Source organism: Myiozetetes cayanensis, unplaced genomic scaffold, assembly GCF_022539395.1.
Source record: "Myiozetetes cayanensis isolate MyiCay16 unplaced genomic scaffold, myiCay2020 scf7, whole genome shotgun sequence".
NCBI classification, from domain to species: domain Eukaryota; kingdom Metazoa; phylum Chordata; class Aves; order Passeriformes; family Tyrannidae; genus Myiozetetes; species Myiozetetes cayanensis.
The window spans coordinates 46,741,355-46,762,614 of NW_026087964.1; the positions used below are offsets into that span (position 1 = coordinate 46,741,355).

The following is a 21,260-nucleotide window of genomic DNA, read 5'->3' on the forward strand; positions in this document are numbered from 1 at the left end:
GGCAACAGCTCTGGGGCTTCCCACTTGCCTAACAATGGGTCAAATGAAATGCTGTTAAGGAATGCCTGAAATCTGTCTCAGTACAATTGTCTAAAACTGTAGCATGGATCAAATTTTTGTTTTTAAACTGATGGATACAGTCTTTCATGGGAGAATCAAGCACTTCAGAATAATTGGAAGTCTAGCAGTTAGGTAAGTAGCAATTATTTACCTGCATCTGAAATTAAGCCACATCACAGCAAAGTCCTGACTCGCCTAAATTATAATTCTGAATGGGTACCAGCTCAGCTCTGCATCCATGGTTCTGTCATTTAACCCATTCATCCCATGAGAGGTCCTGTTGCAACAAGTATTGACTACAGTGCAAGTGAACTTGCACGAAGCAAATTGGTGTTTCCTCCCAAGAGCTCATGAACAATCAACACAGGGGCCTGAAATAAAGGGGTAATGTTTGCGGCTGACCTGCTCAGTAGTTTTTATACAGTCTGAAACTGCAGCACTCCATTTAGGATGCTGCAGGAAACCCTCCAGCTGGGTGAGGTTTGTCTGAGCTGGGCTACTTTGCATAAGACTAACAGACTGCCCACGTAGGCACTGCACAGGCCAGACCTTCAGCTGCCATACCTTAACACTGCTATGCTGCCTGCCTGAATATACATTCACAAAGGATGAATTTAGTATCTTTTTTTCTCCCCCACTGCAGTGCACTTGAATTTGTTGCTGAAAAGCCAAATACAACATGGCTTCTCAGCAGAACAAAATCAAACAGAAAAGTGCACTTCTGTCACTTGAAACAGTGACAGTTTTATAATTGCATGTTCATACAAAAAAGGCTTAGTTGTAGAAAGTCAATTTATTGTTGAAATAAATGATTTATTTACAGAGATAAGTAATTTACAAAGTAGCCAAAATTCTTCTCAGAATAAGGTATCAAAACAGTGACAAATTCAGCACTGTCTAAATGTAGTTTATTCCAGAAAGAAATCTACAGCAATCATGAAACTAAATCATACCAATCACATAATAAAATGCTGCCCCTTGCAACTACAATGGTATAAAAAGACATTATCCGTCAGGATCTAAGGGATTAAACATCTGCTATACTTCTTTCTTCTTGAGTATTAGTGGACCTACATTATCTCCTGTTAATTCATTGTGCTTGTTGTGGGAGCCATCACAGACAGGGAACTGAAAGAAAAGAGACATGAGGAATCAGAATAACTCTGTACAGCAATTGCAAGGTGATTTTTATACTTCTTCCTATACCAAGAGCACTTTGATAATGTTGCTAGTACCTCCTACTATGTCCTGTTTCAACATCAAACTCTCTGTCTCCCATCAGACAGAGGACACATGATACTATGGAAAACAAACACTGTTAATGGGTAACTAGATTTGTGAGGTCCTAAAATAGCTGTTCTTAGACACAAAGTTAGGGATGAACCCTTTTCCATGAAAGAACAGCAAGCACAGCAGCCAACACAGCTACAAAGGTTTAAAATTTATTGTGGAAATGCTCTGAATTGATTTTATCATCTGCAACCAGCTTTTTTTAAAGAAAAGCTGAAATACTTGGCTGAAGTGATTAGTCCAAAGTGAAAATAGCTGAGTGAGTTTCTTCAGTTCAGGGCAAATTTTTTCTGTTAAAACAGGAAAGCATTCAGTCCAGAGAGGACAAAACTAGAGTGCAGTCAGGACATTCAAAATTGAATCAGGAAATTCAAACTGAGGCTAGATGAAAAATGCTCATTAACATCTGGTTGATTTCAGGGACAGACTGTCCAAACCAGTTATCTGACTGCTCTGAACCTGATGGGGATATGCTTCCTCTCACCAACACAGGCCCACTCTTACTTTCTTTCTAATATGAACAACAGGTCAACATTCACCACTGAAGCACTGATAAAAACATGCAAATTTCAATCTCCAATCCTACAGCAGCACAATGTCTTACCGTCTTCGAACGCCAACACCTGCAGTAAGCTTTAGTGAGGCACAGATCTTCGATGTTTATTTCATTCACTACTTTGGGATTTTCCTTCTGGATCTTAAGGTTAATCAAGCTATCCTTCTGCTGCTTCTTCTTGGGGAGGAAGGGACGAACAGCGAGGTAACCGAGCAAGGCCAGCACACCCAGGAAAGGCAACAACCGCAGCCATTCTGAAACTAAAGACAGGTAGGATTTAGACTGGCACTTAAGTTTGGTGCAGTGTCAGCTGCTTTTAAAATGGCTTAGGCTGAGGGTAGGGAATGGAGTTGCTCAGTCAGCAAAGCTCTGAGGGCAAGCAAGACTCCATAGGTAAATCTTATGAAGAAAGAAAACACAGATTAAATCCTGGGGTTTACTAGACCCAAAGTAAAAATCTGACTCCTAGAATTTCATCTACATTTTAAGACTCTAGAAGATGATTCAGTGGAAGAGAATAAATCCAAAACAAGATTTACTGGAGTGGGGAACCTTAAAATTACAGGTGTTCTGCTCACTTGCATTAAACCAGCACTTGTGCTAGCAAATTGGGCATGATTACATGGGGTAAGTATACTCATTGCAGGTATCTTAACACTCGGTACATGAAAAATTATTCAATACATTTTATAACTGAATTTTTATTTGCTTATTTCAGGTTTTTCTCTTCTTGGAAGTTTTTATCATTTTATTTGTTCCAAGTTTATTTAGAAACCTTTGGTTGAAATTATGCAGAGTATTAGGCAAACACTAGCAAAACCTTTCCCAATCTTTTTGAGTTTATTTTTCAGACCTCTGCTCAGGGATCTGCAAAAAAGTTTCTACAGGTCAGAGAAAGAGACCTGAGGTCAGTAACTCAAGTGGCAAGGAATTACTTTTTACCAAAATAAGGAACCTCTTTTAAGTACAGGTAAAAGATACAAGTATCCTCTGCAGGCTTGTGTGCCTTCCTGTATCATTATAAATCTTCTAGGTATACTGGTGAGAGAAGACTTACTGAACTTTTTAAGAAATTCATCAATACTTTGCATAAGATCTATATATATATTGAAGGTGGATGCACTCTTCCAGCAGAACATGCTGTGACAATACTCCAGTGTACATTTAAATACCATGGTGAAATAAAGGTTGATAGCATTTTTTTGAATTTCTGAAGAATATATTAACTCTAAATACTCATAGAGAAGAGATTTTAAAAATACTTTAAAAAGGCAAAACAAAGTAGTATAATGAGCTGGAGCACAAACAGCTGCACAAGCACTTTGTAAGACGACACTTCAATCAAGTTACTCTTCTAAATTATTTAGGATCAGAACACAGCAAAATTCTGTTTTGCAATTTGTTTTTTGAAATTAAGATTATGAAAAAACGCAATAGAGCAGACTAAGGATGCTACGTGGGTTGTAGCTCTCAGAAAATACATTATTGTGTATAGCTTGATTTTATTTGTACTAATAGAGCACATAGTTATGCTAATACTTTTCCAATTAGAATACAGTAGATTTTTCTTAAAAATTTGATTTTTCTGGAAGTACACCATGTGATGAAAATACTTTGTGGGACTAATTTTATGTTCTTTGTGTTTTCTATAGCCTTTGACATTACAGCCTCACTTAGTGCATTTACCTGGAAATCCATCATAGCTGCAAAAATCCTAAAGGCACTGCAAGAACTGTCAGTAATTACTTCACTGAAGTTTTGGGTCCCTCACTACAACAAAAACATTGAGGTGCTGGAGCGAGTCCAGAGAAGGGCAGTGGAGCACAGGTGTGATGAGGAGCATCTAAGGGAGCCAGGGCTGTTTAGCCTGGGGAAAATGAGGCTGAGGGGTGACCTTATCACTCTCTACAGCTACCTGAAAAGAGGTTGTACCCATGTGGAAGATCTGGCCTTTTCTCCCAGGTAACAAGTGACAGGATGTGTGGAAATGGCCTCAAGTTGTGCTGGGGGAGGTTTAGATTGAATATTACGAAAAATTTCTTCACTGAAAGTGTGGTCAGACTTTGAAACAGGCTGCTCAGGGAAGTGGTGGAGTTGTCATCCCTCAAAATGTTCTCAAGGCACTCTGGTTTAGGGGGTATGGTTTAGCAGTGAACATGGAAGTGCTGAGTTAAAGGCTGGACTCAATGATCTCAGACTCAACAATCTCAGAGGTCTTTTCCACCTTCAATGATTCTATGATCTCAAAATAGTTCGAAACTCTCTGATACAACATCAAAATCAGAACAGTAGTCATGGGAGACTCATAACTAGTTAGGTTCATCCAAATGAAAACAGGAACATGATAGCTGTAACCTCTGAGAAGGGAAATTAAAAACAAACATGAATAGGAAGTACAAGGATATTATTTATAATAGTTATTATTTAATATTTTTACCATGCTAACTGCTGATAAATAGTTGTTCCCACTAGCCAGTGATTTCTTTGCTTATTTCTAATCTGGGAGCCTTTGGAAAGCCCCTAATTACACCAGTGTTTACACTAATCATAAAGTGACTTGTTATTGCCAAAAGACTACTAGAAGTTCATGTGTTTAAACTGAAAAATCCACATCATCGTGCTTCTAGAGCAAGAGATGCAAGATACTGTGACAAAGTAAAAAAAGTCAGAGATCTTTGGGCTGGGTGGGCAGCAGTGAGAGAAAAGCTTCACCCAAACTAATGCAGTGATGTCTTTTCCTACAACTGTAAGCTGCTCTGTGTTTTTGAAGCCATTCATACCTTTCTGAAGAATTCTGGAGATCCTTTATCAGTTCTGCTGCATGGGAAGAGGCAGCCTTTGGAGACAGAAATGAAGAGTAGTATATCGAAGAGGTCAGTCTTCTAACTTGTGTTAGACAGAGACTGACCCCTAAGAAAAGTTCTGGAAAGTATCAGAGACCAGAGAATTCCAAGAAGCTGAGGCCACGGACCATGGGCCACGGACCATAGGCCACAGTTACATTTTCAAGGAGAGGCTGTTGTAATTTTTAGTCCAACAGCAACAAGTCCAACAACATAAGAGACACATACACTGGGAACTGAAAGGGACAGGTCAGACACCAAGAGTCAAATCAAAGCAGGTGTTCCCTGCTTGTCTTCCATCAACTACTACTTTGATACCTTTCACTCTGGTTTACCTTTCAGCTAATTTCTGTGGAAATGATCCTATGCAGACCCAAAAGCAGCCTCTTACAGTAACAGCTCAACTGCAACCCAAAATTTTAACAAGTATTAGCTACCAGACAAAATGAAGATTTGAACTGTGATTGTATATCCTCTAAAGTGATGAAATTCTTCATGCAAATTCAAATTACTTACTAATTACATTCTCCTTAGAACTGATAAGCAGATGTATGCTAACTGTGTTCAGTTGTTTGCTCTTCTGAGATGAATGTCTGCGCCATTTTAATGACACCTTCAAAGATGCAAAGCAATGCTGGCATGAGACAACACTGTTCATTTCACTGAACCTGAGAAGGGAAGGCTAAAGCAGCTATGACAGAACACTGAAAGAGGCCTCTGAACAGCAGCAGTGTGATAACTTAGATATCCACTTTCAAACCCAAGGTCAAACATTCTTTCCTTCCTCCTTTATTGCATTTACCTTCAGGAGTTGTGCATTAGATGTTAACAGTCTTTCTCTTCAAGCAAGCAGTTTTTCATTCTGGTTTGGTAAGGTCACAACAGACCATAAGTGTCAAGATTTTTAATCAGCACACTATAACACACATCCCATAAAAACAAAGGTGCTCCTTATAGTTTTGGTTTGTTGTTTCAACAACTGATGTGCTACAGGAACTGTGGTTGCATCTGCCTGGAAGATAATGGAAGCTTATAGAAGCAATAAAAGAGCTAACAAGCGAAGGACTGCACTGTTCCAAATCTAGGATGTGACCTGCCTTTGCAAACAAGGTCTATGCTAGCAAGTGTTTTATAGTGCTGGTCCCTAGAGATGCCACCAAAGGACAGATACTAATGCACCTTAAGTGTTTTTACATCAATATTATTTCTCACTTTCCAAAAAGAAACAAAGAAAAATGCTTGACATGTTTGATGTGCCTTTTGCCAAAGAGTATACTCTGTAATTTGTAGTAGTAAACACAAAAGAGAACATTAATCTGATCTTCTCTATTGTCTAACAGTCTTTCACTATTGGTAATTCACTGCAAAATAACCCTGCTCTTAGAGGCTTATGACTTAAGGGCAGGACGGACTATGACCACAGCAGCAATAGAGAAGAGGCAGCATTTGCTGAAGCAATCATTTTCTCACGTGAAACTTAAGACTGACAGCAGCTCTGAGTGCATGTAAGCACAAGACTCAATGAGCAACAATGTTTGAATGACTTTCAATAACCTTTAAGCACTAAGAGATGATATTTTTTTAATTTAGGTGCCTAGGATGAGATGTCCTATGATTTCCTTTTCGAAAGTCTCACCACACTGCATTTACCCTATGCTGTTACTTTAAGTGCCTTGTACAGTTTTGCTTTTTTTTCTTCCATTTTCATTCACATCCACCCTAAGAGGGAGATGTATAAGCATGACAGCAGACACTATTCTAGCTTACCGTTTAAAAAAAAAAAAATTGTAAAAATGTTGTTTCTATAGCTATGTATTTTTAATTATACCTTCATTTCCCAGTTTTAGAATCCAGTCAAAAAAAAATCACTGAGGCAAAGAATTTTTTCAGGTATGCTCATTAAATTCTATCAGTTCTCAAAAGCAATTTCTGACTTGGTCCTTCTTTTACCCCTGTTTAATATTTTTTGAACTGACATTTCCCATGTTTTGTCTTCACTTAGGATACCAGTTGTTTGCTTCTTGCTTTCCCTTCAAATTCAAGAAAGTATCTGTCAATGGGGTAAATAACATGACAGCAGAACAGTTCTCCCCCACTGATCACTCAATGAAAAAAACCAAACAAAAACCAAACGAGTCCTGACTGGTTTTCAGAATGTTTTCTCAGAGGTTTTCAGAATAAACTGTATTACTACTATGTATTGTGAATAAATACGGACTGCACAAATAATGCTGTTACAGAAATACACGTTTGGAAAAGTGAAGCAATAAGAAACTAAAGTATTACTAAGCTTAATAAATTTTGTCAACTTGTGATTAAAAGGGCAATGACTTAAGTAGGAAACTGACAAATGCTAGGAATAGGAGAATCTGCGTTGTTATGTAGCTTATTTTATCCCCTTCCTCCCAACTTTGTAGGAGCTGAATTTCTCTATTTGGTAAATATAATTAACAGTTTTTTCAAATGAAAGAGTAGTTGTGGAAAAAGAAGATCTGTTCATTCAAAAGAGGTTTGCTTGTCCTGAGAAAGATTATGGGGACTTACAGTTTACAAGCAGCATAAACACGGAAAACAAAGTACTCAAACCTGGCTTTAAATAAATTGTGCCTGTTCTAAATTTAACAATTTTCCATCACTATTACGGTCACAGGACACCTTAGCGCTGCGAGATACAAGGCTGACTCTGCCCTTTGAAGAATTTTTCTACTCTCGGTGAGTTTCTGCTGAGAGCATTCCTGTTATTTATTATCGCCGAACTAATCTTGTCACTCGACACTGCCTGAGGTCCCGCCTGTACTAGCGCAGCCGACCCTGGGCTCTGGGAGCCACACTTTGCAGAGCACTGGAAAGCACTGAACAGCCAGAGAACTCGCCACTATTCTGTTTTCTTTCTTGTTCGCTATGTGACAGCGCTACGATGAATGAACTGGTATTTTTCACTCCCTTACCCGGAAAATACTTAGGAAGAAATATTAAACTGAAAGGGGAAAAAAAAAAAAAAAAAACACCAAGCTAATTTTTTGTATGTAGCAGGCTGCCAGAATGAGATTTTTTTTATTATTTTTTTAAACTCGGTACAAATGCCGCCCTCAGCCTGTGAAGCAGAGGACGAGGCCATGTTTCAGGCCTCCAGCTAAAATCCCATTCCCTGTACGCTCTCACGGCCTCTGGCTCGCCGGCGTCGGCACCGAGAGCAATTTCTAAGCACAACGCCAACACTTCACTCCGTCGCCGCACTTTGTCCCGACAGCTCCCGCCTCCCTCCCAGGGCGCCCAGACCTCCCGTCCGTCGGGTCGTTCCCGCCGCTGGGACACTTTAGGGTTTGGGGTTCCCCGTTCCGTGACGGAGACAGCGCGCGACGCCCCGGCGCGAGGGGCGGGAGCCGGAGGGGCGGGAAGGGGCTCCCTCTGCCCCCGCTCACCTGTGAGGCGGATGAAGCCGCCGACGCTCTCGGGCAGCGGCAGGCGCTTGAGGTAGGCGGGCAGCTGGACCTTGACGATGCGGGCCAAGGTCTCCAGCACCATGGCTGGGGTGTGCGTCCCCGCGCGCCGCCACGGGATGCTCCCGCCGCGCACGCGCCCGGGGGCGGGGGCGGAGCCGCGCACGCGCCCGGGCGGCCGGCCCCGTTCTGCGCGCGCGCGGGCGCCGCCAGGGGGCGCTGTCGCCAGCGGTGGGAGGGGGGGGCGGGAGCGCTCCTGCCGCCAGGGGCGCGCGGGAAGGAAGGGAAGGAAGGAAGGGAAGGGAAGGAAGGGAAGGGAAGGAAGGGAAGGAAGGGAAGGGAAGGAAGGAAGGGAAGGAAGGGAAGGGAAGGAAGGGAAGGGAAGGAAGGAAGGGAAGGGAAGGGAGGGAGAGGGAGAGGAGAGGGAGAGGGAGAGGAGAGGGAGAGGGAGAGGAAGGAGAGGGAAGGAAGGAGAGGAGAGGGAAGGAAGGAAGGAGAGGGAGAGGAGAGGAAGGAGAGGAGAGGGAGAGGGAGAGGGAGAATGGCTGTAATAATACGTGGCTTATGCTTTACAGGCTGCATTTTAATTACCCGTCGTCACCCCTGCTGCATTCAGGTTGCATTCCGCATTGAAGGTCAGTTCAAATATCTTGAAGTAAAAAGACTGGAAGATTTTTTGTTCTTGCGGGTGAGGTAGGGCAGCGTGAGCACTGAGAGGTTTAATGCTAGAGGCAGAGGCGCACCTGCCTTGTGTTTGGCAATAGTTTGCACAGAACAAGCCCTCTCTCCACCTTTGATTTCATTTCATTTCATTTCACTTCACTTTTATGCCAAGGAGACTGGTCATTTTTTTGCATAGAAAATCCCCCCGATATAGCCAGGTGAAATAATGTGAAGTATGCAGCCATTCTGAGTCAATGTAGGCGATCCAGCCAGACCTGGAGGCTCTAGCGTTAATCCCTTGGTCATGACAACACCATTTGGTTCAAGATGCTTTGCTGCCACCATGAGTGAATCTATCAAGTGCTAATAGCAAATAGCACAGAGCACAAGCAGGAAAGCTGAAGCAGCACAACCCTCAAAGACCTGTCTCCTTCCTTACGTGATCCTGACTGAAGCACAGATTTCTCTCCTCCCTCAGTGTACCAAAACCACACCATATCTGCCCATATCAACTGTGTACTTCTGCTTGCCCAGAATTGGTGTTCAAGAAGTTCTGGGGTAGGGTAATAGGGTTCCACAAGGCAATGGAAGAGTAATTATAGGTATTTCTTGAATCAGATGAACCCACTGGTCTGTCTTTAGCTGAAACTACTCAGCAGTTATGTTTCTCTAGTGTTGACTAGGATGTACAAACCTAGTGCTAGATCTCTTTCACCAGCTTGCTTTAATGATCAATTCCAAACAATCTTAACCAAAAGTTAAAATCACCATAGAGAACTAAAGAAAAAAAAAACCAAAGAAAACAACACCAAAAAATCCACCAAAAAACAAACAAAACACACACACACACACGCAAAACCCCAAAAACAACAATAACAAAAAAAGCCCTACCAGAAACAAATACTGGAAACTAGGTTTAAGACAAGCAAATCCAACATATTTGTGCTTCTAACCTGAACATTACTTTTCTACCTGTGACTCTACATTAGCATTTCCTGATGAATCATCATCTTTTGCTAGTGGGAATATTCCTGTGATCTCACAGTATCTCAGTTCCCAAGCTCACCTAGATTTATCCATGTAATGAATATGTCTGCTGTCCTAAGATGATTCCTTCTTGTTTAGGCAAATGCCTGCTGATAGACAAGGTAATGAAGGAGTAAAACATTTGGTTATTCCTGTAAAAATTACACATCAGATGTTGTGATGTAACCTTGTTTGTGAGACTTTCTGGGGAAAGAATACATAAAGCTGAAGATACATAAGGTAAATCCTCTAGTTCTGAATCAAACAACTTCACACTGAAGTTGAGAGCCTCTGTTCTTCCCTCCTCCTCACCCCTTTCTTCTGCTCTTCCAGCCTTCTCTGGATGCTAGCTGTGACACTGGGAGCACAGCTGAGGATCCTGAATCCCACTGAGCTGCCTTTGATCAGTGCTGCACTCAGCACACTGCGAATCAATCCACACATGTGGCAGAGAGGAACTGCTCATGCTGCTCCTTGTCTGTCCATGGAGGTATCAGCTGACGTGAGTCATGGACACGTTTGGCATATGAAAGTCTGAGAGTCACAGATTATGAGAAACCTATAAAGAAAATGAAACCTGAATGAGATTCTTAACTGAAGGGGAGGCAAAATATCTTCTTTAGAAGTCCAGTTTGAACTGGAGCTCAGGAGATGCACGTTCACCCTGCAATTTGGCTGCAGACTTCCTGTTTGGTTTAAGGTGGAAAATGTAAGCTCCAGGCTTGCTCAGTCCTGCAGGAGAAAGAGCAGGGTTTTACACAGTAGTCCATCTTCAGGGACCATATTATGGGGTCAGAAGTTAAGATCAGTCAACATCAGGAGGTTTATTAGGTAGGTGTGATATCTTCCTTCTGTTACATGTTTAACACCCTATGTAGACATTCTTATTCCAGAGGCAGATTGCTACTTCAGGATTTTATCAGCATGCTTTTCAACTCAAATACCAGTACTGTTTGGTATCTGGAAAATTTTCTAGCTTTTTGGGTGGACAGTAACATGCAACAATTCATTCTTGCATATTTAGCTTCTGTTTGTGAACTGTTAAAAATTAGAGATTGCCACTGCTTATGTGTTTCACGCTAAATTTGGCCACTGAAATTCTTGTATTGGGAGGATATACAGGAGTTGCAGTAATAAAAATAACAGCAAAAAGAGACAGTTATAGTTACTTGAACAGAACCTAGGTCACCCATACTGATTTCAGCACTAAGTGTCCTCTATCACCGGGATTTTTTATCTAGCAAGAACATTACAGGTAAAATGGAGCTTACACGAAGAGAGCTGCATAGTTAGGGCTAGCTTAGGTCTTTGACATTTGGTATTCCCAAAACATAGCCCAGATGAGAAGAAGCCCAATTAACTTACTACTGTGCGTGCTTTGATAACAAATGGTAGAAAAGTTCGTGGTGCATCATTTATTCTTGCCACTACAACATAGCTGCTGCACTGGTCCAGCACACAGTAGAGATAAGAGTTAATGTTATCCTTCAGCATCCTCAAGCTCGTGGTCCAACAGACGAACATAATTGAAGAAAATCTGGCTGTGTTCCTCCTTTTGCTACCCTTCAAAAATTGCTTAATTTCCCTCTGCCTTTAATTCTGCTGTAAAATGAGATGATACTTACTGGTCTGTCTAGAACACTAAGATTTGCAAAGGAAAAGAACATTTGTAAATTATATAAATTTCTTTTATTTTACCAAGCGCACGTCAGTAAGGATAAAAGATGAAAGGTTCTGAGGCAGCAGACACACAATTCTTCCATCTGTAAAACAAGCCTAAATAGTACAGTAATTTGCTCAACACTCTTTCATGATAATGAGATTTTCTATCAACAGGATATCTTGTGTTGTTAAAACCATTTTCTTGGAATTGGTATTGCCATTTTCCAAACTGAGCACCTGGAATAATATCTGCAGCAGGCAAAAGTACTTTTGTTAGCTAAAAACTATCCTTCCACCACAGTGCTGGCTCCTGTGATCAGCAAACACAAGCCTCCACCTAGGAGGAAGGCAGATCTCCCCCTTTGTATTTGAATCATTTCACAGTGGGGTACGATTAGCTGCTGTTCCTGCTGTCTGCAAGGATCTCTCTTCTCCACTTCCTCAAAAGCAAACAAAATCTTTTCACCCCAGAAGAGCTGTAGGAACTGCGATTCATTTCATGCACTGTCTCTGTCAGCTAGTTATGCAGCACTGTCAACACCCAACTATTAAATAATTGAATCTCAAAAATGGAGGACACTGGCTTAAAATTGGACATAAGACCATGTATTTATATACAGTTACTTTCCTCTTTTTTATGCTTAAGAACATTGCAAGCAAGTTGCAATTGCATTGCCTGCAGGTTAGGTTTTCACTTTGTATTTTTTACATCCAGAGGCTTAGATGCCTACAGAAGAAAGCTGAGATTGACATGCTTTCACTTGGCTCTGAGACCTGGCACCTTAAGAGGCTTCTGCTGGTGTTTATTGAAAATAGGTACTTGTTTATGGTTGGCAAAGCGTTCCAGAGAAAAATACATTAAGGAAACAAATCGCATTTATAACAGAATCAATGGGGTAATTTTGTGATAGCATAATGTTCGTATTATAAAATTACTCCTAAATGAGCATGGCATTACTTTCTAATCTAACTAATGTCCAAGAATTTTACCATGTAACAATTATATTTTGAAAACAGATGCTATCGTGATTGCCTAAGTAACTGCAGTGTCCTACTAACAGAATGTTATTGTTGAATTTTTAAATTCCCTGAGACTTAGAACAGCATTTATTATTGCAGGTTGTAGAGAATTAGTTTCTGAAAAGAAATGAGACAACAGAGCAGTAGATTCTGGTTTTATTTATTCAAGAAAAATGCCATGCTTTGATCTCTCAGCCACAGGTTTAACATTTTAGTTCCTTTTTCTGACTGCTACTGCTGGGGAGTGGGAAATGTTACCCATGAGTTGGGTATAAAACAAAGTTGAAGAAAACCCCAACTCAAGAAAGAATAGGTATATTGAGTGCTAACTTTCCAGAGATCCCCGGCTAATGTTCACTTACTTTCTACACATTGTACGGATTTTTCCAAGCTGGAGCTGTCTTTTTATGCAGTGGTTAGCATTGGTCCACAGCAGTGGTTTCTACAGCTACTGTAAGAGTTACAGAAATAGCACAAGATGAAACTAGGAATATCCACTAGGTTATGCAAAGTTGAACTTGCATTTATTTAAAGCACAGAAAGCAACAAGTTGTATGACATGAAAGTATCGCAAGCAACATCAGTCAAGTAACCCTAATGATGCACAAGAAAGTACACAGTAAATATAATATCGAGATAAGGTTTAAATTTTGACCCATTACATGAATCACTCAGTTTTTCCATCCACGTTAGGTAGCTGATCTGCTGTATACTGCTCATGAGAATCCAGACCAATCTGACTGCTGGTCGCATACAGACTTGCATAGATTTGGAACTTTATTGGCTTCCAGGGAGTTGCTATTTCAAAGTTTTACTCAAATCAGAACAAGTATCCTTAGGATTCATTAATATGCTCATAAGAGACCAGATATGTTATTGATTTGTGGCAGGTTCTGCCTGGTTTGTTGCAATAAACCAGACTTCAAAATCCCCAGATTGTCCCCTGGGAGGAAGCCGCAGTGATGGAAAACAGATACATCCTCCCCTTCACTAGAGGACCTACTGAGGACAAAGCTGACATAATCTAGGAAGTACACGCTGCTAAATGAACAGATGTGAAGTAAACCCACTATCAAAACACTACAAGCTGCTCTCATGATGGGAATTCTGGGGAAAAGAAGCTATATATGTGTCAGTATATTATCAGCAGCAGACCACTCACCATTCCTTTTTAAACTGCATTGATCAGTGAGAACTGTATGTCCTTGACCAGGTAGCTAAAAGTGTATGTATTCCCTTAATACTTTACTCCCTGTCATTGAAAGATATTTCCTTCATTTTGGAAGGCAGAGGTGAGAATGCCACAAGACTAATTCCTGTGACGCAATGTGCGTTCATTGGCAGTGGCTAATTACAGCACAGAGAAACTACCAGCTTCCCCTGCTGAGGACAGAGCACATGGTCTCTGCTGTAGGACTGCACTCTGCTCTTAAGTTCTTCCTGTGTCATGATGCCCACTGACACTGCAGTAAAACAGCAATTTGTCATTCCTTAGGCTGCTGTGCAACAGCAGCACTGAGGAGGTTTCTGAGCCTGGTTCCCCTTTCCAAGGTTAGCCAGCTTTGGCAGTGACAGTAAGCCATACTTATTCTCTGTCATCTCACAAGAAGGAGCTGAAAAAACCCAAACCCCAAACAGTGTGTCTCTTCAATTTCAGACGAGAATATGTCCAACACATGGAGATGAAAGCAAGAAAAAAGTGGCTATCTTGGTTCCAAGGCAATGACATGGAATAGTTACTACAGTCGCTAAATAAGATTAATATAGCCTCATTTATGCCCATCTTAGTAATGCTTTTCCTTTTCTGTATTTTTTCCAAATACTCCCCATCCTCTGGATGGTAAGTCAGATAAAGCACAGGGCACTTCTAGATCTGTGTAGCTGGCTATTCCCTAGATTTGTAATTTACTTCCTCACTTTCTTTCCAAGATATTTCCAAAAGTTTATATCAATTCTGTGCTCTACCCCAGTGCATGGAGCTGTAAGGTCTGTAACTAAATTTTTTTTCAAAGTTGCCTTTTCTGCTGATTCAAAGGGGAGAAGAGTAACTAAAACAAAGAGTAGAATATAAACATATCACCTCAAAGTTTATGAAACTTACTTTACAAGAAATGCAAGCTTAGTGACTGTGAAAGGTATATGATAATTAAGAGGCATTTATCTTGAACAACATGCTAGGAAAGTGCTTTTGGAAACTAGGAAAAGATCCCAGTGCCTCTTTTTTTAAAGCAGGATGTCTTTTATTGAAACTTCATCTTGTTATCGTGTCTGTAGTTAATTTATTAAGACACTTGATAACATTTTAAAACTACATCCCCAAGAGGAATTAAATTATTTTTGTTCAGGTTTTTTAATACCCTTTTATGCAAGTTATTTTGACAGTTTCAGGGACAGAAATGTTATCATTATTCAGAAAACAAGTACAGTAGAAGGAGATGCTGCACATAGTCCCTCAAGTTGCCCATCCAATATGATTTCATGCTGTCAAATATCCTGAATGATGTATGGGTAAGTGTATCATTTAGTCTCCAAGTACCTGAGTCCTCCATCTCTGTTTGCAGCAGTGTTTTTCCAATATGGGGGCTAAATGGAGATCATAAAATCATTCTACATAAGCCACCAAATAGTCAGGAAGGACTAAGAAGTTATCTTTTTTGCTCTTATCTTGAATTTAAATCATTATGACTGACAAAATTAGTATTTTGGATCCCACTACCAACTCCTTAAGTGAGTATTTTTCACTAAAAAAAAAAACAAACCCTTCTCATTGTCTTTATAAAAAAACCCAAATATCTGTTGCTTGTAAAAGTGACAGATCTGAGTAATATTTCTTGGAAGACCGAAAAGCATTGCTTGACCTTGAAGAATAAAAATCACCAAGAGTACATAAGTCAGGTTGCCTTTGCTTTATAATTTGCAAACCTGTCAACAACTTGCCAACACCTGACCATGTTTCATGTCTACTGTGTGTGTCACAACCCACTGTCTCTGAAATACTGCCCTGATCCATCCCCCTAACCATAATGATGAAATAACTGGCTAATTTCAGTATCGCTGACTTAGAGTCATCAACAATATTTCCCAAGTTACAATATGACTGCAAACAAGAATAATATTCTTTCCTTCTAAGAGATATATTTGGCTGTAATTACCTGGATGTATGAGGTATAAGCAAGCTCTTGGACACCTCTTGGTTAACTGGGACATACCAAAAACTAAAAAGACTGGCCAAATCTTTAAAGATGAGGTTGCTGGAAAGGCTAGAAAGAAAAGTGAAAAGTCTCCTAGTACCGCATAATAGTTGGCTAGTTAAATCCATTGTCTAAATAAACAGCATGTACTCCTGACAGTTCAAAGACAAAGAGAACAGATAAACAAAAACTCCTGAAGTATTTCTGTGGGCTTTCTTATTTTCTTAAATCATTATTTTAAATTAGGTCAATACAGCATCAAACAATTACAACACTGCAATCTACAAGACTGTACTAATTTCCCCAAGGAAACATAGCATTATTTTGTATAAAACACAATTCAAGAAGGAAAAAAAATGCCTCTAATGAAGAGTGACAGAAAGTCAACCTGCTACCTCTGCTGAAGTGTAATGTTTATTTAGCTACAAATATGTGAACATTTTTACCATCCAGAGTGCCTCAGAAGAAGGAGGAATGGTCAGGAAAGGTAGTTTGCTGCAGGCCATTTGTGACATCAATGCTACTATGGCTCCTAACTCCATGAGTATCCCTGTCCCAGGTCTTCTGGAAACACTGGCTGATCTCTGTAGGGAAATCTACTGAGGTAAAAGGCAGTTTGTACTTCAGTGTATGAAGTACACCATCAGTGTCCTGATTAGCTCAGGCTAATTCCCTGTAACTGTGGTCAAACAATGAAAATTGTACTTTGCATGAAGCAAAGCAGGTGAATGGAAGCCTGCACTTCAAATCAATGATTACAGCACATTGTAAAGTCTGATCAGCCTTGCCCCTGGCTAGGGAGCCTGTGAAAAGGGTTAACTGGCCTGTCTGAATAACTACCTTTAAGCCTTAACATTTTATCTGAACTAGTGACTTTTTTATAGGGTATACAGTACACTGGTCAAATCATTTGCTAAACAAAAACACTCCTCAAAGGTTGTGGTTTGCATCCTGGAACAAGCATTGGAGAAGCAACCGTATTAGGACGGTCCAAATCTGACTAGCAATCAATTACATCAAAGTAATAAAAATAGACATATCTTGAAAGCGCTCCAGAGAGTCCTTTGATGTCTCCTTTAGTGAACACAATAGGCCAAATTAGGTACTGCTGAAAACTGCTGTAAGAGCTTGGTCATCTTCAGTAACACTGGAACTCCTACAGACTTAGCATGCAGTCTGAAGCAGCCTGAGGGGACAGAAAGCAGGTATAACAAGGAAGAACAACCACCTCCAAAGCAATGGGCTAAAGTAGGTCACCATTAAACACCTTTTTGACAAGGTCTCCAACTGACGTACCCTGGCCTCCTGAAATTGATAAAACTCTGAGTCGCTCCAGAGAGGGGTTTTGCCTGCTGAATTCAGCGTGTCTTACGTTATTTTAGCAACTGTGACTAATTGCTCAGCCCTTCAAAGCCATGTTTTAAGCTATTTTGCCATGTATGTTTATACTATCTATGTTTATTCAGGCATGTAAAGAATTCATACAAAAGAAGAAAAAAGAGGTAGGTAGTAACTGCATGACAACAAAACTTTTCAATTTTCAAATTTGGCGTTGTAATTACACCATGCACATGCTCATCTGACTTTCATGCTTCAATATCCATAGAGCTGAATTAGCACAGAAAATAAATGTTCTCGTTGACAAAAACTGCTGATGACTTGACAGGGATATATTTTTCATCTAGATCAAATGGCAGTTTTTCTGAGAAAAATCCAAATACTTTGTACGAATACTAATAAATAACCTGTAGCAATTTTTAAAGATTTTGTCACTTACATGTGTGAAAATATCATAATGAATTTTATGTTGTCATAAGTTTATTCTTGTAAAATAGCTCTTTCTACAAGGATTTCAAGAGAAAAGAAAAATCTTCTTTAACTGAAAGAAAACTATATTGTCACTATGAAGCTAAAAAGGTGCTAAACAATGAAACGCTAAACAAAATCCTGAAGACAGGAAAATTTTGTTGGGGGCTTTGGTCTGTTTATCTTAGTATAAATTACTGAAGTGTTCCATACTCTTGTGAATCCCATATGACCTTGTGCAGTCCATGAAACCTAAGCATATCATTATTCAACAAAGCACTCCAACTTTTCACTGAGAGTCATATGTGGATTTAAACATTAGATCTTCCAACTCCCTACACAGAGCAGCAACAACTTAAAATGGCTTAATGTAGGGACTCAGCATTTTGCCCCACGACCTAGCAGTGAGAGAAAACGCACTACTATACAAAGGAAATGTGGATTAGCTTGGGAATTGTTTCAGTGAGAATGTCAGAGAAGCTGTCAAAGAAACAATGGGAGATGAAGAATTGTCAAGTTGGAATATTAAGACAAAAAGTTACCTTTTAGCTAGTATTTCTTAGGAAGATAATTCCTGCCTAATGCATTGACCTTGGGTTTCACTCCAGATGTGAAAGGGTTTTGCTACCTCCTCTTCCTAACATAATGGTCCCAGATGCAACTGAGAATGCACTACAAAGGCTGTAACTGTGACCTTCTCGTCCTTCTTGAAGGGGAGAAGTCCCCAGCTACAAGGAAGGGCTGCTGGCCTTTGGAATTTAAAACACAGATCAGGTGGAATCCAATGACATCCCCAAACTTGTTTTTCTTCCACTGTCTTGTAATGGCGCTTGGGTTGACAAATTCAGCCTTTTTATTTATTGTGTTAAAAAAGCGCCAATGGAATAATCTTATTTATCATCTTATTCTTGTGGTATCCACTGAATCTAAAGGGTCCCCAATGAGGTGAGTTTTGCTCAGATTAAAGAGGGATTTGACTGCAAACTTGATTTACGATAATTAAAGGAAAAACAAGTTGGACAGGATGTTGAAGAGAAAATTGAGGCCCGGTAATACATGTAAACAGGGAGAAGCTGCTGCTGCTGCTGCTGTTGTTGTTGTTCAACTTACTGCTTTGTTTTCCAGCAGCAGAAGTGTTGTGTTTCATCTTATCCAAACAGGAACTAATGATAGTCCGCTGGATGGACTAGCAGGATATCTTGCTTCTGCTGAAGTAATTTTTTTTCTTTCCTAAAATGGAAAATCTTTTCAGAAAAAATCTGAATCTTGTTTCTCTCTTTCCTCTCAGATACATGAACCATCCTGTATGGAATGCTGCTTTGTGTGCAGGATGCTTGGTTGCTCCACCTGTTTTAAAGACAGGGAGAATAGCATGCTCAAAATGCAAAACTGGCTGGTCTCAGGCAAGCGGAAGTGAAAAACCCACACTGATGTGCAAGTAAACTACGTTAACCTTTCAACTAAAGGGCTGGGCTGCTCTCCTGTCAAGTCCCCTTGGTGCTGAGGGGCAGTGCTGTAACAGTGTCCCAAGGAATTCATGCTTGCTCTGCTGGACCCTCAGGAAGCAGCTGAAATGGACTTGGCAAATTCAGCCTTTGAAAGCTATTGACCACTCAGCTGCACAAGGCTCTCTAACACCGTACTTGAAAAAGCAAACAAAATTCAAAGACTAAGTTCAGGTGAGCTGGTCTGCTCTCAGTATTTTTGTGCAAACTGTTTATTACCATGCCACACCTACTGAGCTATTTTGCATAATAAACCTCTGAAAATCTAACCCAACGTCACTACCATATGAGGATTAGACATGCTAATACCTCTCTTCAGCCACTTCTGAGGACTGGCTTCCAAAATCAAATTCAAATGAAGCAAACCCAAATAGTTCCACAAGTTGCAACACCCATATTCAGTAACCATCATCTGTGCCTCTTGCATTTTATATTGCTATATGAGGTAGCCGTGCAAGTAGTGTTAGAGTACACCTGCTGCATATGGTAAAGGTGAGAAACTCTTTGTGTATGGCACATCAATATATTCAGGTTTTGAGGCCTTACTTGCCCAAGTATTCATAACGAAGCAAAGAATCTATTTGGGTATATTTATTTCCGAGATGCTGAGGAGAAAATATATGATTTTTACCTCACAATTTGAGGAAAAAGAGATGAAGGCGAGAAATATAATGTTCTCCAAGCTGGACTGTGTGCTGTGACATGCAGAAATGGCCACAGAACCATGAGTGCTTCTCTTGCTTTTCATTCCTGCCCAAGTCATCATTTTTTCCTATTCTTTTTCTCAAGTATATTTAAGGTAAGTATTTAAACTGACAGATTTGTTTTTTTAAAAAATGACCAGCAATAAAGTAATAAAGTGTTTGTAATAAAGTGTTTGTCTAAACAAGTATATTAAACCAAAAATACGCAAACCTGTTTCTGAGAAATGGCTATAAACAAGAGCTATCCAATAAATGTTAAAGTCTCCTTGGGGTCAAATGCTAATAGAGATACTGAATTTAACACACAACAAAACTTGATTTACCAGATTAACAATTCCTGTTTTCTCAAATTAGCAGGGAAAAATTACACACTGTCAACAGTATGTTTGTGCTGTTCTTCCTTTCATTATACATCAAAATGCAAATTGCAAGTCAGATCAAAAATCTTAATATAAAGTCCTTTTAAAAGTCATTAATCTCAAATAATCATTAAAATGAAATAACAATTAAATAATAATAGAAAATGTAGAATTGGAATACTGTTGAGTACCTAAAATCTCCTGAGATGACAAACAATAATGAAGTTCAGAAAGTTTGTAAGCAATTTACAAGGCAGAGGAAGATGTCTGTGACAGAAAGATAGACACGTTGGTGATTTGGAGCAGTTTAAATAGCACCTGTAATCCAAATCAGGCAAGGAACAGCAAGTTGTTCTTCAGCAATATTCTTGATTAAGATGATAAGAATGAAAATGAAATAGTCTGAAATTGCACTTCCTGAACATGCTGTTCAGTACAACCAAAATAATAAGCAGAAAATGAAGACTACACAAGGAAGTTGCTAGGAATGGTTTAGTTGATCACAGAAAGATAACTGGACTTTACAGTATTGTTTTCTCTCTAGTCTGTACGTGATGTGTTAACAAAACTTTGTCCTACGACAGGACTATTTTTAAAAATAATAAAAACCCCATTGCTCCCCTAATTCACTGCTGGCTATTGTCAGCCCGCATATTGAAAATATTATTACACAGTCAGATTTCCTGAATATGCTGCCTTCTCCAGACCAATAATAACTAGCATCTTAGATAGCAAGAAATATAACAGTAGTGCACTATAACAAATGCAAACTAAGTTCAGTGCACAGAATTCAGCTAATTATGTGTACATCCTCCCTGAACAGCAAATGCCATGTTTGTCACTGCAATATATCCCATCATGACAGCAGAAGGGCAGTCTGGCAATCTTTCTCTGCTTGTTTCCTCACAGAAGTGGAGTAGGAGTCACTCCCTATGTACAAAACTATGTGTAAATCTACGCAATTTATTACTGTGAGAAAAAAGTGCCTGGCTGAGACTTATTTGTTGACCCATGCTGCACAAAGTGAAGTCTCCAAGGAGCTGCAACCATCGCAGACGGTATCGCTGCAAATTAATTATTCCTCACCGCACTCTACAACTACCTGAAGGGAAGTCGTGGTGAGTTGGGGCCGATT

General features: G+C 39.9%; 1 protein-coding gene across 1 annotated transcript; it reads right to left on the minus strand.

Moving 5' to 3' along the window:
* Positions 1-834: 834 nt before the first annotated feature.
* On the minus strand, positions 835-8,315 carry CISD2 (CDGSH iron sulfur domain 2). Its single transcript, XM_050338073.1, has 3 exons — positions 8,172-8,315; positions 1,955-2,166; positions 835-1,188 (listed from the first exon to the last, which is right to left on the minus strand). The coding sequence occupies exons 1-3, from the start codon at positions 8,272-8,274 to the stop codon at positions 1,099-1,101; spliced, it is 405 nt and encodes a 134-aa protein (XP_050194030.1). The 5' UTR covers positions 8,275-8,315; the 3' UTR covers positions 835-1,098.
* Positions 8,316-21,260: the final 12,945 nt, after the last annotated feature.

Bases quoted from the DNA above. Each gene is read 5' to 3' on its own strand.
- CISD2 (XM_050338073.1), bottom strand. From the start codon at position 8,274: ATGGTGCTGGAGACCTTGGCCCGCATCGTCAAGGTCCAGCTGCCCGCC. The intron at 2,167-8,171 runs GTGAGCGGGGGC...ACCTGTCTTTAG, and splicing joins CGGCTTCATCCGCCTCACAG to TTTCAGAATGGCTGCGGTTG. The intron at 1,189-1,954 runs GTAAGACATTGT...CTTTTCTTTCAG, and splicing joins GGTGTTGGCGTTCGAAGACG to TTCCCTGTCTGTGATGGCTC.